The sequence below is a fragment of the Myotis lucifugus genome, unplaced genomic scaffold (genome assembly GCF_000147115.1).
Source record: "Myotis lucifugus unplaced genomic scaffold, Myoluc2.0 scaffold_21, whole genome shotgun sequence".
Lineage (NCBI taxonomy): Eukaryota > Metazoa > Chordata > Mammalia > Chiroptera > Vespertilionidae > Myotis > Myotis lucifugus.
In genome coordinates, this window is record NW_005871069.1 from 10,314,081 (window position 1) to 10,330,454 (window position 16,374).

Genomic DNA, 16,374 nt, shown 5'->3' on the forward strand with positions numbered 1-16,374 from the left:
CTGAGACCCTTCAGTCTGTGGGCTGATGCTCTATCCACTGAGCAAAACTAGCCGGGACATAATCCTTGTTTTTGACACTAGAATTATTAGTCCATGTGTGGCCTTATTTTTATTACATTGCAGTGATTTTTCAACCTTTTCATCTCATGGCACATACATAAACTATAATTACTAAAATTCTGCATGCAACACACCAAAAAATACCATTTTATGCCAATCTGACAAAAAAGGTATAATTTTGATTCATTCACACTGGACAGCTATTGTTGTGTTATCTGTTGTTTTTTAATTTGACAATTTAAGAGAAAAGAGGTCAGGTATTGCGCGTCTTAAAAATTCTTCCGGCACACCGGTTGAAAATAGCTGATACAGTGAATACCCATAAATTCTTTAATTTAGGTCATCCCCTAGAAGTCAGGGTTAATGGCTTATGTTTCCTCAGTAGTGGATGCCACTGAAGACTCAAAGAAGAATGAGCCTATATTTAAAGTTGCTCCATCAAAATGGGAAGCTGTAGATGAATCTGAATTGGAAGCACAGGGTGAGTAAAAAAACAAATACTGAATTTTAGAAAATTCAGTTCTTAAAATCAATCATTGGTGTATGTGAGTATGTTTTTATGTTTTACAATATTTCAACCTTAAGACCCAGTGTTATCAGATTTATGTCTAGTGGCTAAATTTTCATTGTGGACCTGTTATAATTCCTTTAGATCTTTCCGTTTTTATGCCTTGAGAGTAATTAAAGAAATCATTAAAACCCTTTCAGGTTAAGGCAGTGGTCAGCAAACTGCGGCTCGCGAGCCACATGCGGCTCTTTGGCCCCTTGAGTGTGGCCACGAAGTTTCAATCGCACTGTACGTGCACGTCCACACGTGGTATTTTATGGAAGAGCCACACTCAAGGGGCCGCAGTTTTCCGACCACTGGGTTAAGGCATTTCAGTAGAAAATGTAGATGGGAGGCTGTACCTGTGTGGAAATCTACTTAGAAGTCAGTTTCAGAGAAACCAAGCTTTGACCCTCCCATAATGCTTGACTTAGTTAGATCTGCCTTCCATATGTATCCTACTGCTTATAATCTGTAATTGTTAATACTTGTAGGTTCTAATGAATAAATCTTATCATCTAGCACAGAAATAAGGATAACATTATTTGTCACTTCATGAATTTGAATAAAAGTATAGTGTATGTGTAAGGAGGAAAGAAATAGATTTTAGCATAGAAATGGACAAAGAATGAATAAATAAATGTAGATAACCTGTAATATAAAATTTCAGTTCTACAACTGGGCTTCTACTAAGCTTCTGCAAAAATGCTAACTTATCTTATGGAATTAGATCTTTTTTTCCCTTCCATCCAGCTGTAACAACTTCTAAATGGGAGTTATTTGACCAGCATGAAGAATCAGAAGAAGAAGAAAATCAAAAGTAAGAATCTAACAATATAAGTTTTTAATATACTCTGTTTCTTATTGCATTTGTGCTCCCTTTTTTCATTAAAAAATACTTGAAATAATAGTAAAGAGGGAAACTTCACTGTTAAAAACATTGTTATGAGGGTCAATTTTAGTTATCCATTGTTTTTCCAGTGAATGAGGAGCCTTAGATTTCTGGTCTTGCTGCATCTGGTTTCACTTTGCTTTTGAGTTTATTTTTCTGTCCTAGGTATTACATTCTCATTTTGTAGTTACTAAATGGTCACCCGCATTTATTTAAGTCTTTGTTTTGGCTTCACAGAAAATTATTATTAAAATGTGAATAAGAAGGTTATGTTTCTTTTGGATTGTACATTGCTGGAAAAATACATACTCTATTATGTTATTTAAATGTAAAAACCTCAGAAGAACTAAGATTAAAAGGAAAAAAATATTCCTTAATGCATGAAGAAATTGTAATTTTGAGTTTTGCTTATTGTTCATCACTCCAAAATTGTTTTTGCATTTGACACCAAATGTAACTATAGGAATCCCTGCTCCCAATTCTGCAAGTTAATATTAGTAGCTTTTCCATAGCACTTGACACCTTTTTAAAATAATTGCACTGGAAGTTAACTTTTTAAATAGAAAAGATAGGGCCTCAAGAACACAAAGAAGAAATTTCCAATTTTTTAACCTTTGGTTTTTTATTGCTCTCAAATGGAAGAGTGAACAAAGGGACCTTTGTGTCCCAGCACAATTTGAGCATTTGAATGGATTCAATAAATGGGTATTAGTAGCATTTAGATTGTTAAGGAAACGTGATTGATTTGCATTTGTGGGAACAATTTTTTAACATTTTTATTGATTTCAGAGAGTAAGGGAGAGGGAGAGATAGAAACATCAATGATGAGAGAGAATCATTTATTGGCTGCCTCCTGCACGCCCCCTACTGGGGATCGAGCCTGCAACCCGCTCATGTGCCCTTGACCAGAATCAAACCCAGACCCCTTCAGACCGCAGGCTGATTGATGCTCTGTCAACTGAGCCAAACAGCTAGAGCCATTTGTGGAAACAATTTGATATGATGAGGAAAACATGGCAACAGTAATGCTTTTCCATAAATGTCAGTGTGATCAGAACAAGTCCGCAATTGTTATCACAGAGTATTTAAAAATGTAGATGTGGTTTGTGGAAATACCTATCTGAGACTGTTTAGGAGTATAGGAATTGGGAACAGTAGTTTTCTTAACTGTTTTTATATCTATAATCCCATTAATAACATCTTTCAACGTTGTAGAATCACTGCTGTAGAATGAGTCTGTGTACCCATAGAATGATTATTTAATTTAGGGTAAAGAAAGGGTAGAAAAGCCATTGCAGAGCTCAGATATTGTTTAATGGGTTTTATTTATAAAGGTGTTAATTTTTTTGCATACATTTGATATTTGTGTTAATGTTTGGAATGGAAATGCATTGTAGTATTGAGAATAGAGTAATCATATGTTCATACAGTAAGGCATGGGTTACTGAAAATATTTATATTTTTGATTTTTCTAGGAGCTCTAAATAAATCATGACAAGAAAAATAATTTTATGAAAGTACAAAGCAAGGAAGTTTTTCCCATACAACTTTGAGCCTTAAAATTTTCCTATGTCTCACTACTGCTCTCTAGTGGCTGAATCCAAAACGCCTTTTTACTAAGGAGCTGCTTTTTGAAACTAGTAATTGTATTTGTGGCAGAAATGTGATTTAAAAAATATATAGTATCACGAATGCTTTGGATAAAAGTTCCAAATAGTAATATAACTTCATTTGTAATGAATTCTGTATGGGTTTAGAGTCTTGAGTTTCTATTTCTTTAAAGAGCAAGATGAAGTTGTGATAAGATCTGAACCTAGAATTGATGATTTAAGAGCTAAAGTCATAACCAATTAAAACACACTGCTTGAGCCTTGAAAAATTAAAATGACAATTCTAAAATATATATATCTTAAATTATTGAAGGGTAGTGTCTCTCATTTAATAATAGGCTTAATGATATGGTTAATGTTTAGTGTCCAGCCATCTAGATCCTTTCTCTGTATATGTAAAAACATGAGTATCATTTTTAAACATGTATATAATAAAGAGCCAGGGTCCTTAAACCGATTATGACTGAAGGCTCAACCAGACCGAAAATGCCAAGGGGGCTTCAGATCAGGCCCAGAGAGAGGTCTGCAGAGAGAGAGGCAGGGTCTGATCTGTAGCCTCTGTGGCAACCATTGATCAGAACTTGCCTCTCTTTCTCTCCCAGCCTGGCCAACAGCCGCGCCTCCATTTCTCTCCAGGCCTCCAGCGGGGCTGCTGATCAGCCCCGCCTTTCTGATCAGGCCCTGTTGATAGGCCCAGAGACGCTGACTGGCATAGAAACTGACCAATCAGAACCAAATTTGGGTCAACTGTGAGGAGCCAATGGCTGCCTAGGTGACGGAGCTTTTGACACTGACTGGCATAGAAACTGACCAATCAGAACCAAATTGGCCGTCAGAGGAGGGCAGTTGGGAGCGAGATCAGGCCGTCATGGGAGGGCAGTTAGGTGTGATTAGGCAGGCAGAGGCAGTTGGGGGCGATCAGGCCAGCAGGGAAGGGCAGTTGGGGACGAGATCAGGCCGTCATGGTAGGGCAGTTAGGTGTGATTAGGCAGGCAGAGGTAGTTGGGGGTGAGCTCAGGCCAGCAGGGGAGAGCAGTTGGGGGCTCGATCAGGCCAGCAGGCAGAGGCATTTAGGGGCGATCAGGCAGGCAGGCAGGTGAGTGGTTAGGAGCCAGTGGTTCCAGATTGTGAGAGGGATGTCCGACCGCCGGTTTAGGCCCAATCCCACAGGACCCCAGCGGTCGGACATCCTCTGAGGGGTCCCCGATTGGAGAAGGTGCAGGCTGGGCTGAGGGAATCCACCACTCCCACCCCCCACCTCACCCCCCCACCCCCGTGCACAAAGTTCGTGCACCAGGTATCTAGTTAATTATATAGTACTGTACATACTATTCTGTGACCAATGCTTGTCACACTAGTGTCATGGGTATTATTTCATGTCAATCTACTTATTTAGCTGCTCTGTAGTCATCTATATTTACAAGCAGTCATTGAGGTAAGTGTATAAGGAATATTTGAAATCTTGAAAAGAAATTGAAACAAATAAATAATAGGCTATAATAGGCTGGAATTTAAGTAATTTCCATTATGCAGGTGTCACAATTTAATTAACTGTGTCACGTCCTTACTTTCCAGAATAATCCTTCAGTAAACACCTGCATTTATATGCGCACACACACACACACACACACACACACACACACACACAGTTGAGCTGTTTAAAAGCATCTGAAACACTTGTAAAAGTTTTATGTACCATAAAACAAGAAATTCTTGTGTTTAAAAAATTTAGTAAAACATTTAGGAAGTTTTTGACAGATAAGTGAGAAATATTAAGTGAAAAGTTTATTTCCAAAAATATAGTGTTTGTTTAATAGTTGGCCTTGATTTTTTTTCCTCCTTACCTAAGTATTGTGTTAAGGTGTACCTATATATAGTACTAATGATTTGTGGGTTCTGAGAGTCTTAAGTTTATAAAGCATAGTAGAAATATTCTGGAAGGGACCTTTGGATGAGAAATTAAAAAGCTAGTTTTCTTTAAAAAAAAAAAAAGCTAGTTTTCTTTTAATATCATGTCTTTTTTTATTCTAAATTACCAGTACTTTAATTTTATCTGCTTTGCTTATGTTTTTCTCATTCACTGTGCAAATCTTGTCAGGCTCTAAAATAATGGAATTCTTATTTGGAAAGAATTTGTTTATAACTGTTTTTACATTATTATGGATAGTCTTCTATATACTAAAGGGACTCCTACTTATGGTAGAATTTATTTAGTACCCAAATACCAACATATAAGGGCTTCTCAGCTGAGACTTCAAACATCAAAGAGAAATGGCATATTTGCTAAACCAGTAATGTTTTACAATATTGTTTATAAGGAATTTTGTTTATATACATAAACATTCTGAGTTTGTTTGTACACGAATTACTTGCTTTGCCCAGATTTAACATATACACACACACAGCCCAGATGCAGAACACAACTTTTTCTTAAGCCCCTTCATTTTTTTGTGTGCTTGAAGAACATTTTGTTAATCCTGTGGTAGTAATGATACACATGGTTGCCTGCCTGTCTGTTTCCACTAGATGGCAGCCAGTGGGATGGACAGGAAAAATTTCTTCTTCGTATCCCTACCCATGCTAGTCACTTAATTTTTCATTTTCTTCTTATCTGACAGAACCAGCACAACTTTCAGTATCATTGGTGTGCCAGTATTTAAAATTTACACATGCTTTCTTTATTCCTAGGGTTATATGCTAATCAAATAATTTCTCTACATGCTGCATTGATTGTTTCATAGCAAATCTGTGTGCCTCAAACTGACGTTTTCTTCTCGTTTATAGGTTCTGCTGAAGGAAGGGTAAACACTTGGCTTTTTAAACATTAAGCTGGTGGAAGTCACTGTGAACTGTGATTTCATTTAACTGCTGCAGGGAAAGTTTGGTACAGAATGAAAGGCACACATAACGTTAACATAAGCAGAATTTTTAAAAATATGGTTATGTTTAAGCCACAACTTTTTCTGTGCAGGAAACAGTTTTATAAAATTATCTATATTATTTGATCAAATATTTTGTAAAAAATGTTTTTGTGATGAATTTTCCTATTATATTTTGTTAGCGTTATTTAAACTGTAAAGCAGTTTAAGCCAGACTGTTAAGTGTAACTTTTGTTTGCTGCCTTGATATACAATGTATTCTGCTTATTTCCAAAGTCAAGAAGAAGAAAGTGAAGATGAAGAAGATACTCAAAGTTCCAAATCTGAAGAACATCATTTATATTCTAATCCAATCAAAGAAGAAATGACCGAGTCCAAGTTCTCTAAGTACTCTGAAATGAGTGAGGAAAAACGAGCCAAACTTCGTGAAATTGAGGTTGGTATTGCATTGAAATTTAAAACTGCACTGACCTCTCAATTTTTCTACTGAACTAGGCTTCCTCTTGGCATCACACCTTGGTACATCCTGTTCCCTCTCTGCCTTAGCTGACTTCCTTCAGTCCTCTTTGTTCAAGCATCCCTTCTCCCCCTGTATCCTTTTTCTTATCTGGATTTTCTTACACCCCCCTATTTATCTGTTATGATTAGTGATTATGTTTCATGGGGTTTTTTCTTGATTGCTTGCTTAATTTCTGTATTCCCCCCTAGACTGTGATTTCCATTGAGGGCAAAGAACCATGTCTCTCCAGTGCCTGGCACATAGGAGATCTTCTCAAGATATTCTAGTGAATAGATTACATCTGACATTATGAAAGCCATTACATTTTGAGTGTACATAGAATATAACTCAGAAAAGTGAGATACTTTTTGGCATGTTCAAGTTATGTGTATATTTATTACAGTATGCTAACTTTAAGTGTCTGCATCCTTTAGTGATGGAGAGACAGTAGACATTAAGTGGGGCTTAACAATAAGGAGAAAAACTTACGGGAGAGTCCAAACTGTCTCCAGCAGAATCTTCCCTCCCTCTATTCCTCTCCTGTTTTAAAGCCTCTATTTATTATCAAAGGTATTCAAATATGTCAGGGAAGAGTTCTATAATGGGAACCTTCCTTCCTGTTCCTTGCCACAAGGTTTTGAAATATGCCCAGTAAATAGTGTAGCAGTCAGTCAAGAATCTCAAAAGTGTACATGAGTGGCCCTGGCCATTGTGGCTCAGTTGTTTAGTAGGAGTCATCACGTGCACCAAAAGGTTGCCAGTTCGATTCCTGCTCTGGGCACATACTCCAGTTGCAAGCTCCACCCTGGTAGGGGGCATGCAGGAGGCAGCCAATCAATGTTTCACTCTCACACTGACGTTTCTCCCTCTCCTTTTCTCTCTTAAAAAAACAAACAAACAAAAAAGTATACATGAGTGAATGTTAATACTCTGTCCATTCATTTAACAGTGTATATTTTTTAATGCATACTCTGTCAGTGCTATTCCTTTTACTGATAATTCATTACCTTATTTCTCTTTCTCCACCTACTCACTGTTGGGCTGGTTTTAGTTCTTGTCCACCTCATTCTCAAATGTCACCAAGCCAAAAAGTTAACAGAGAAAGCATTTTGTCTACTTTACACTGAATCATATGGTGTTATTGTAAGTTTAGAGGCGAGATTTCAGAGTTAGGTTGATTCATTTTTCCTGAGATGTGTTCAGTTACACTCTCTAGAGTTTTTAGGGGCGCAAGGTGATGGATGTCCGTGAATACACTCACGGTTGCCCTTTTCAAGCTGCATGTGCCCATTTTAACAGCCTTGCTGAATTCCGCCTAACTGACCCGATGGAATATTGGAGTAGAAACAAAGACCGAGTTCATTAAAAACATATTTTCTTGATAATTGAAGTGACATTTTGATAATTAAAAATGCCAAAACAGACTTTGATCATTCTTAAATGTTCTATTTCCTTAGTGGCTTAAAGAGAAAAAAACTAATTTAGCTTTTTTGTTAATTTTGACGTATTTGTATATATGTGCTCTCTGATGATCTGACCTTTCCTTTCTATGCTAGACACTCCTCGATTGTTTCTCTTGCTCTTGTAGTGCCTACCTCTTAACAACTTAACATTTGGGGATTTGCATTGTGAACCAAATTCTAATTTTAAAATGTAATTCTTTGGTGAACCAGATACCAACTTCATTATCGTTGTGTTGAGATAAGTTCTTAAGGGCATGAACCACATTTAGTTTTTGAGTCATCTTATATGGTTGTGCGGAGAGCTCTGCATAGTTGGGCTTGTCTGACACATGCTACTTTGCTGTATTTATGTTTTTCCTTTTAATACGCTTGTTTCAAAGAAAATATTTTTTAATTGAATTTATTGGAGTACAGATTTCAAGTGTACAACTCAATAAAACATCATTTACACACAGAATTGTGTGCCCCATTACCCCAAGCAAAGTCTCTTTCCATCCCCATTTTCCCCTCTTTGCCCACCTCCACCACAGTTCCCTTTTCCCCTGGCCATCACTACACTGTTGTCTGTGTCTGTGTGTTATATATATATTGGGGGTGGGGGGGTTACTTAATCACTTCACTTTCTTTCATCCAGACCCCCTGCACCCCCTCCCCTCTGACAGCTGTCAACCTGTTCCATGTATCCATGTTCATCAAGCAGTACTTGAGAAACTATAGTGATGAAAAAATTTTGTCTTATTTCACAGCTCAAAGTTATGAAGTTTCAGGATGAATTGGAATCTGGAAAAAGGCCTAAAAAACCAGGCCAGAGCTTTCAGGAGCAAGTAGAACACTACAGAGATAAACTTCTTCAACGAGTAAGGAATAAGAATACTCAATAACATGCATTTTTCCAAAATTATTTGTTTTGACTCCCTAGAATATTGGTATATTAAGGAAAATTATTTCAAATTGCGTCCTTTGATGTATAAATGCTGGATACTGGTAGACAACTAGGAACATTTGAAATTTCATGTTTTACAATTATTTCAACTTGTAAAAGGGTTAGGGCCATAGCATAATATTTTATTGTAGATAAACAAGAAACAAGAAAATCCTGGTAAGAGTATGATTTCAAAACTGGAAGACCCTATAGAAAGAGTATTTGTGACAATGAGATACCAGAAACCATGAGAAGTGGCATAGAGACAAAAAGATGGAGTTAGGGTTTAGAAAGTTCATGTAGGACTCCTTTTCCATTGTTTTCAAGGAGGGACAGCAAGTGGTAGACTACCTCATCAGTGAACTCTAAACTTTCGAGAGACCTGATATTCTTGTACATTAAAAAATATGTAGGGGTACACAGAATTTTAGGACAAGGAGACCCACATGATAATTGTTGGGAGAACCCAGGGATTTTATTGGGACTGCTATGTCTTGACTCATAAAAAAGACTAGAGGCCCAATGCATGAAATTCGTGCAAGAATAGGCCTTCCTTCCCCTGGCTGCTGGCACTGGCTTCCCTCTGGCACCTGGGACCCAGGCTTCCCTCCGGCTGCCGGCAGGCACCCAGGATCCAGGCTTCCCTCTCAGCCCCAGCTTAGTCCGGAAGGATGACCAGTCTAATTAGCATATTACACATATTATTATAGGTTATATAGAAAGAGAAATAGGAAAAAGCTGGAAGGGAGATTACAATCACTACAAATGGTATAGAACTAGTGATGGGAGCAATAGGATGGAAAAACAACTTTGGTGCTGCTTTTTCTCTGTGAAACTGGGCTATAGTCCCAATTTTGCAGGATTGTGAGTTAGATAATAGCAACTATTACACTTTGTTATTGAATTAAAATATTTTAACTATAGTTTGATTTCTATAAATTATGCATGAGGAAACTATATTTTACAGACTATCAGCCTCACTTTTAAAATTTGTACTCTATATGATATATTTTGAATAAAGATAATTTAGATTTAAAAAAAGATGTTATGTATCTGTACCACACGAATCCCTTTGGAGATGGTGGCAGGTGTTTGATCTTCGTGGAAGACTCCTACCTTGGAATGCTTACTGGTCCTGAAGGTAGTAAGACATGTATGTTTTAGTCTCCTGCATTCCAGATTGCATTTGGGGAGGAGGGTGTGTTTCTTGAAGGTGTACACAATGGGTTGGCAGACTGTAGCCATCACCTCATTTTTGTAAATAAACATGGCTCACAGCCATTCTCCGGTGGCAGAGTTGAATACTTTTGACAGTTTTTGTGTGGCCCACAAAGCAGAAGATATTTAATATTTTCTGGCTCTTTATAAGAAATGTTTGCCAACATCTGGTACAGGCTTTTTGTCAGCTATCAGATAGCTTTCTTGATGCACAGAAATCATAGAGCAGTTAAATTCCTACTAATAAAGATCTGAGTTGGCTTTGTGGGTTCATTGTCTATAGCTACTCCTTTAATTATATAATCAATAGAAATTATAATTTCAAGTGAGAAGTGGCAATTACAGCATCTGAGGATAAGGATCTGAGGATAAGGATATAGTTTTTCTGGTTTATATAATTGTATACTCACATAGTTTTTACTTTCATCAATTAGGAATTAAAATTTCCAATACAATTGGTACTTGTCTCTCACCAGTAAGATTTTCTGATGGACAGTTTTTGTGAATAGCTATTTCTCCTTTTCAGCTTATTGCTTTGGTAAGGCTCTCTTTTGATTAAATAACTTGCTGTGCAGTTAGGGTCACTGCTATTTTATTGTCATCTGAGAGATGTCAGGGTCAGTGCATTGTTAGCTTGTAGGGGACAGCATTCTGCAGGTGGTAGTTACGAACCTTAGCTCCAGAGCTTGGGCTCAAATCCTGACTTTATTCTGTGTGACCAGGGGCATGGAACTTAACCTTTCTGTGTCTCAGCTTTCATCTCTAGAACTGGGATAAAAGTACTACTTTGGGTGTTTGGAAGAAATACATGAAATGGTGTGTGAGGGTTGTTTACTAATTACCTGGCCTACGGTAAGCACACAGTAAATGCTTAGCTGCTGTCACTGTTATTACTGTTGTTATTCAGGGTGAGTAGAAGAAATGGCTAGCTTTTCTGGAAGAGGAGGTATTTTTTTAAAAATGCTATTAGTGATTTAAAAATTAGTTAAGTAGAGAGAACATATTATTATATAAATGAGATTAACCCAGATTTATATATTTTCATAACAAAATATTCTTTCTTTAAAAATTAAATACACAGGAGAAAGAGAAAGAATTAGAAAGAGAACGAGAAAGAGATAAGAAGGATAAAGAAAAATTGGAATCTCGATCCAAAGACAAGAAGGAAAAAGATGAGTGTACTCCAACAAGGAAAGAAAGGTATAACATTTCTAATTTAATACCTATACTGGTTTTAGGATTTAGAATGATGTTCCATGTTACAATATTTTCAACACTGGTTCCAACAAACTAGAAAAGTATTTTTTCATGATAAATATGTTTGGCTCTTGCCTACAGGAGGCGAACTAACTGAGAAATGGGACCATTAGTTAGCACTTGCCTTTGTTTACTAAGCCATCATCCCTTTATATCCTTTCACATGGTTCACAAGGTACCTTAACCTTAGTTCAGTGCTAAGAATTTAGTTACCATACTAGGTATCAAGCTTAGGCTTAAATAACTAAACAGTTTGCTAGATCTTTCTTGTCTCCAATATAAGCATTCTGTGCTGAGTCTGCCACTTATAAACTTGAGTCTTCCAGTCCTACCTGGAAAGGAGATTGTGCACATGGACTGTAAGGACTTGCTACTTACTTTATCTTCATTCTAATAAACATCGCTTCTCTTTTAATTTTTATTTTCTATGTTAATAATCCCCAAATCTGATTTAGTAGAGAAAATTGCTTCAATTAACAGTTAATTTTTTCCTAATGAAAACCAAGTGAATGCAAATTTAAAAATTCTGGCTTAGTCACTCTACAAATAGCATAGTTATTAGTTAAATAGTAAATCTATTTTTTCTTTTTTATTATTTTGATATAATTTTAGATTTACAGAAAAGTTGCAAGAATAGTATAAAGAATTTCCAGATGTCTTTCTACTTTTGCCTTATTTTCTTCTCCTTTCCCCTTCCCCAACAATTTAAGAATAACTTGGTGCCCCATCCTTCCTATATAATAAAAGGCTAATATACAAATTGTCCCCTCAACCGGAAGTTTGACCAGGGGGCGGGGCCAGTCAACCCTGCCCCTGATCGCCCCCCACCCCAATCGGGGGTGGGGCTGGCCGGTCAACCTTCAACGGGTTGGCCAGATCCCACCCGTGCACGAATTCATACACCAGGCGTCTAGTTATCTAGCTGTGATGTCCACTGACCACAAGGGGGCAGATGCTCAATGCACAGGCATGGAAACATGGAACAGACTGATGAATCTCAGAGGGAAGGGGAGATGGGGAAGGGCAGGAAGAGATTAACCAAAGATCTTATATGTATACTAGAGGCCCGGTGCATGGATTTCATGCACCGGTGGGGTCCCTCGGCCTGGCCTGCAAGGATCGGGCCGAAACTGGCAGTCCGACATCCCCCACGGGGTCCCAGATTGCGAGAGGGCGCAGGCCAGGCCAAGAGACACCCACCGGTGCACAAATCTGTGCACCGGGCCTCTAATATAAACCACAATAAAAGTTTCAAGATTGTGAAATTAACATTTAAAAACTTACCTGATTAGAGACCTTAATGAAATTTTGTCCATTGTCTCAGTAATCTCTTAAGGCAAAAGAAATTCCAATATCCTTGATTTCAGTTTTTGGCTTGATCAGTCTCTTTTAAGACTTAATTGGATCTTGGTATAAAAGGCTTTGAATGTTTTTGGAAAGTAACATCAGTAAGGTTAGTGAAATAAAGTTGGTACAAGTACTGGTAGGAATTAATAGCTAATTTAGTAGCAGGAACTGGAATGCCTGATCCTTTGCTCACTTATGGAATGTTTTCGGGGCTTTGTTCCATAGGAAAAGGCGACACAGTATGTCCCCTAGCCCATCTCGCAGTAGCAGTGGTAGACGAGTGAAGTCCCCATCACCAAAGTCGGAGCGATCAGAGCGTTCAGAAAGATCTCATAAAGAGAGTTCGCGGTCCAGGTCATCTCACAAAGATTCTCCTCGAGATGCTAGCAAAAAGGCCAAAAGGTAAATGCAAATCATTTTTTGCAATATTTGAGATACTAATTTCCTTGTCATTCCACCAGTTTTTGATAATGATTTGGTTGGTAGCTATGTTTTACAGCAAGCATGTCAAACTGAAAGGCTATCACGGGCCAAATAAACAAGGTTTAAGTTTATGTGGGCTGCAAAAAAACAAAAGCTTCAATTTTCATAGAAACGTAGGTTTATTTCAATAGCGACTTGCTGAATACAAAGGGCTGAATGAGTAATCATTAACATAAAATAATAGAACATTTTAATAAAAATTAATGTTTTTTTTCTTGTACATTAACTTACCAGATACTGAATAACTGCACAAATTAATAAGTGTAATGCAAATAAACCTATTTTTCTTGTTCTCCGAAAGCAAAATATTTCCTGTTGCACACACCAAACAAGTCCAAGACAGTGACGTGGCAATTGGTTGCTAAAATATTCGCTGCTAGTACTAGTGGAGAGAGATGGTGCGCCTGCGTGTCAAGGAAATGAATGCAACACGATTATAGTAATCAGTCATTAGCAAATGTTGTAGTTTGTTATTAATTATGTATAACAGGATATTGTAAAAATTAAGCTGCAACATTTTTATTAAAACATTTTTTTTTAATATATATTTTTTATTGATTTTTTACAGAGAGGAAGGGAGAGGGATAGAAAGTTAGAAACATTGATGAGAGAGAAACATCAATCAGCTGCCTCCTGCACACTCCCTACTGGGTATGTGCCTGCAACCAAAGTACATGCCCTTGACCGGAATCGAACCTGGGACCCTTGAGTCCGCAGGCTGACGCTCTATCCACTGAGCCAAACCGGTTAGGACTAAAACATTTCTTACATACTGTTATTGGCTGGGCCGCAAAAATATTTGTTGTGGGCCACGAGTTTGACATGCTTGTTTTACAGGATTTTAGTAAACCAAAAAGATACTTTCATTTTAGATTATGCCTTCCCATCTCCTAACACCAGTCTCATGACTAAAGCACAATAAGGCTTCCAACAAGTAAAGCCAGCCAAGAATTTTAACATCACATCCAGTGTTTCCAATGGGATAGGGATAGCTGCTTTACTTTTCATTCTGTTCTTTAGTTTCTATAGAACATTTTTTGATTTTTGTCAAGGCTGAAAGAAAAATACATCCTCCTTGCCCCCCATATTTCTCCTGCAATCTTAATAGTAAGTTTTTGGGTAGAGACTTGTGAAAATAAACACCATTTCTTCAGTGTATAATTTAGTGTACACTTTTTTCTTGTAGTTCCAGAAAAGTGTTTCAGAAATGTTTTATTATCTAGTGTTATTTTCCTAGGAGCTAAAACTTATCTCTTAAAACTTTATTATTGTAACCATTTTTAGTAAAATCTTTATAAAATAGATAAGTTACTGGTATGTATGCACACACACACACACACACACACACACACACACATCAATACATTATTTGTTTTGGTAATCTTCATGAACAGCATTTACAAAATTATGCTGTTTCACATAGTTCCCTTGAATGATACTGCAATAGTTGGATCCTTTTCCCTCAAGGAGATAGGCTACAAAGCTGTCTTCTGTTTAAAATGTTGTGAATGCTAGTAATTAGATGCCATTTTGAACTTTATCTTGTAGATTTAGAGGTTCAGACTTGGAGGTATATCACTAACTTGGGGAACTTATTAAAACTGCAAATCCCCAGTTCTGCCTTGAGATTTTGATTCAGTAGAGTGGTGTGGTAAGTCTTGGGATCCAGGCTTTTTAAGCAAGTGCACTATTTATATATATATATATATATATATATATATATAATTTTATTTTTTAATTAATTTTTTACAGAGAGAAAGGGAGAGGGATAGAGAGTTAGAAACATAGATCAGCTGCCTCCTGCACACCTCCTACTGGGTATGTGCCCCCGACCAAGGTACATGCCCTTGACCAGAATCTAACCTGGGACCCTTGAGTCCACAGGCCAACACTCTATTCACTGAGCCAAACCGGTTAGGGCAGCAAGCTCACTATTGATGACTGATGCAATGCACAAGAAGTACAAAATCTGTGTGTGCGCGCGTAGGCAGAGTGTAGACCTGGGAAGTTTGCAACCTTATGTATTTCAGTGACTTTTGTTGTGTTCAGTTAAAGCTCATTTTAGATAATTTAAGGAGTCAATTTTGATCACAGAGTACTGTGATAAATTGTTTTTGTTTGTTTCCTCAGATCACCATCTGGTTCAAGAACACCTAAAAGGTCTAGGCGATCACGGTCTAGATCCCCTAAAAAATCAGGGAAGAAATCCAGATCCCAGTCCCGATCTCCACACAGGTCTCATAAAAAGTCAAAGAAAAACAAACATTGACATACATTTTTAAGATGCTGTCACTTATTGGAAATGCAATTTTGTTTTGTGCCTGAATGGTCTGTTTAAAAAAAAAAATCAAATGAAAGAGCATTCCTGGGATTTTTGTTTGTTTATTTGTGAAGCATGTGTAACTGCATCTGTAGACCTGTCATTGTTTTATATTGTGTAAATTACTTTTGTTGTGGCTGTTTTCAAGATGAAATTATTGTGGTAATGAATTTCATCAGAAATGTGTATAATGGATCTGCTGGCAGTAGTAGTATTTTGTTTTAGAATGCTGTGACTTAGCAAAACTAATACAGATGTCTTCCCCCATTTTGTAGCTTTGGCAATTTGAATTAGATTTCAAATAAAATCTGAACAGAAAACCATAATGTTGTTTTTTTGCCCTATTGGTAACATCAAGTCCCTTAAAGTCCTTGTCCTACTAAGTGAGTTTAGCACTTCTGTTGTATTTGTATACCTAACACACTATACCTAGCTCCATTGTTCACGCAGCTAAAGAATTATATTTACTAAGATGACCATAAAAATTAGGGAACCCGAGACTCCTATTTGGTAGGTTTGCCAGCCAATTTCTTCGATAAGGTTCTCTTGGGTAATACTGGTACCCAGAGGTCAAAAGATAAGGTGAATGTGGCATGGTCTATTGCTGGCTACAGTAAATTTACTTTTTCAAAGAAGCAATATGATTTCAGTACACTCAACCTATGTCCTGAGCAACTACTTATTATGAGGGAAAGATTAAATCTCCATCTTTTTATTTCATCCGTCATGAAAGAATTTTATTTTGAAAGAATTTTTCTAATAAGAATTGCCCATAGAATTAGTTGTTTGATAGTTGCCCCTTCATTTTTTATTTTTTTTAATCCTCACTGAGGATATTTTTCCATTGATTTTTAAGGAAAGTGCAAGGGAGGGAGGG

The 16,374-nt window shown here is 37.2% G+C and overlaps 1 protein-coding gene across 9 annotated transcripts in view; it reads left to right on the top strand.

The window, feature by feature from the left end:
* U2SURP (U2 snRNP associated SURP domain containing) overlaps positions 1 to 15,820 on the top strand; it is a 72,892-nt gene extending 57,072 nt beyond the window's left edge. For 5 of the 9 annotated variants that reach the window (XM_006085776.3, XM_006085777.3, XM_023751459.1 and 2 more), the window contains 7 exons: positions 443 to 541; positions 1,361 to 1,427; positions 6,265 to 6,424; positions 8,697 to 8,807; positions 11,172 to 11,290; positions 12,920 to 13,096; positions 15,308 to 15,820. In XM_006085776.3, coding sequence (XP_006085838.1) covers positions 443 to 541; positions 1,361 to 1,427; positions 6,265 to 6,424; positions 8,697 to 8,807; positions 11,172 to 11,290; positions 12,920 to 13,096; positions 15,308 to 15,446 — 872 coding nt within the window. In that variant the 3' untranslated portion in view covers positions 15,447 to 15,820. The remainder of the gene's footprint in view (positions 1 to 442; positions 542 to 1,360; positions 1,428 to 6,264; positions 6,425 to 8,696; positions 8,808 to 11,171; positions 11,291 to 12,919; positions 13,097 to 15,307) is intronic. The other 4 variants (XM_006085778.3, XM_006085779.3, XM_023751461.1 and 1 more) reach the window with 2 other exon arrangements.
* Positions 15,821 to 16,374: the final 554 nt, after the last annotated feature.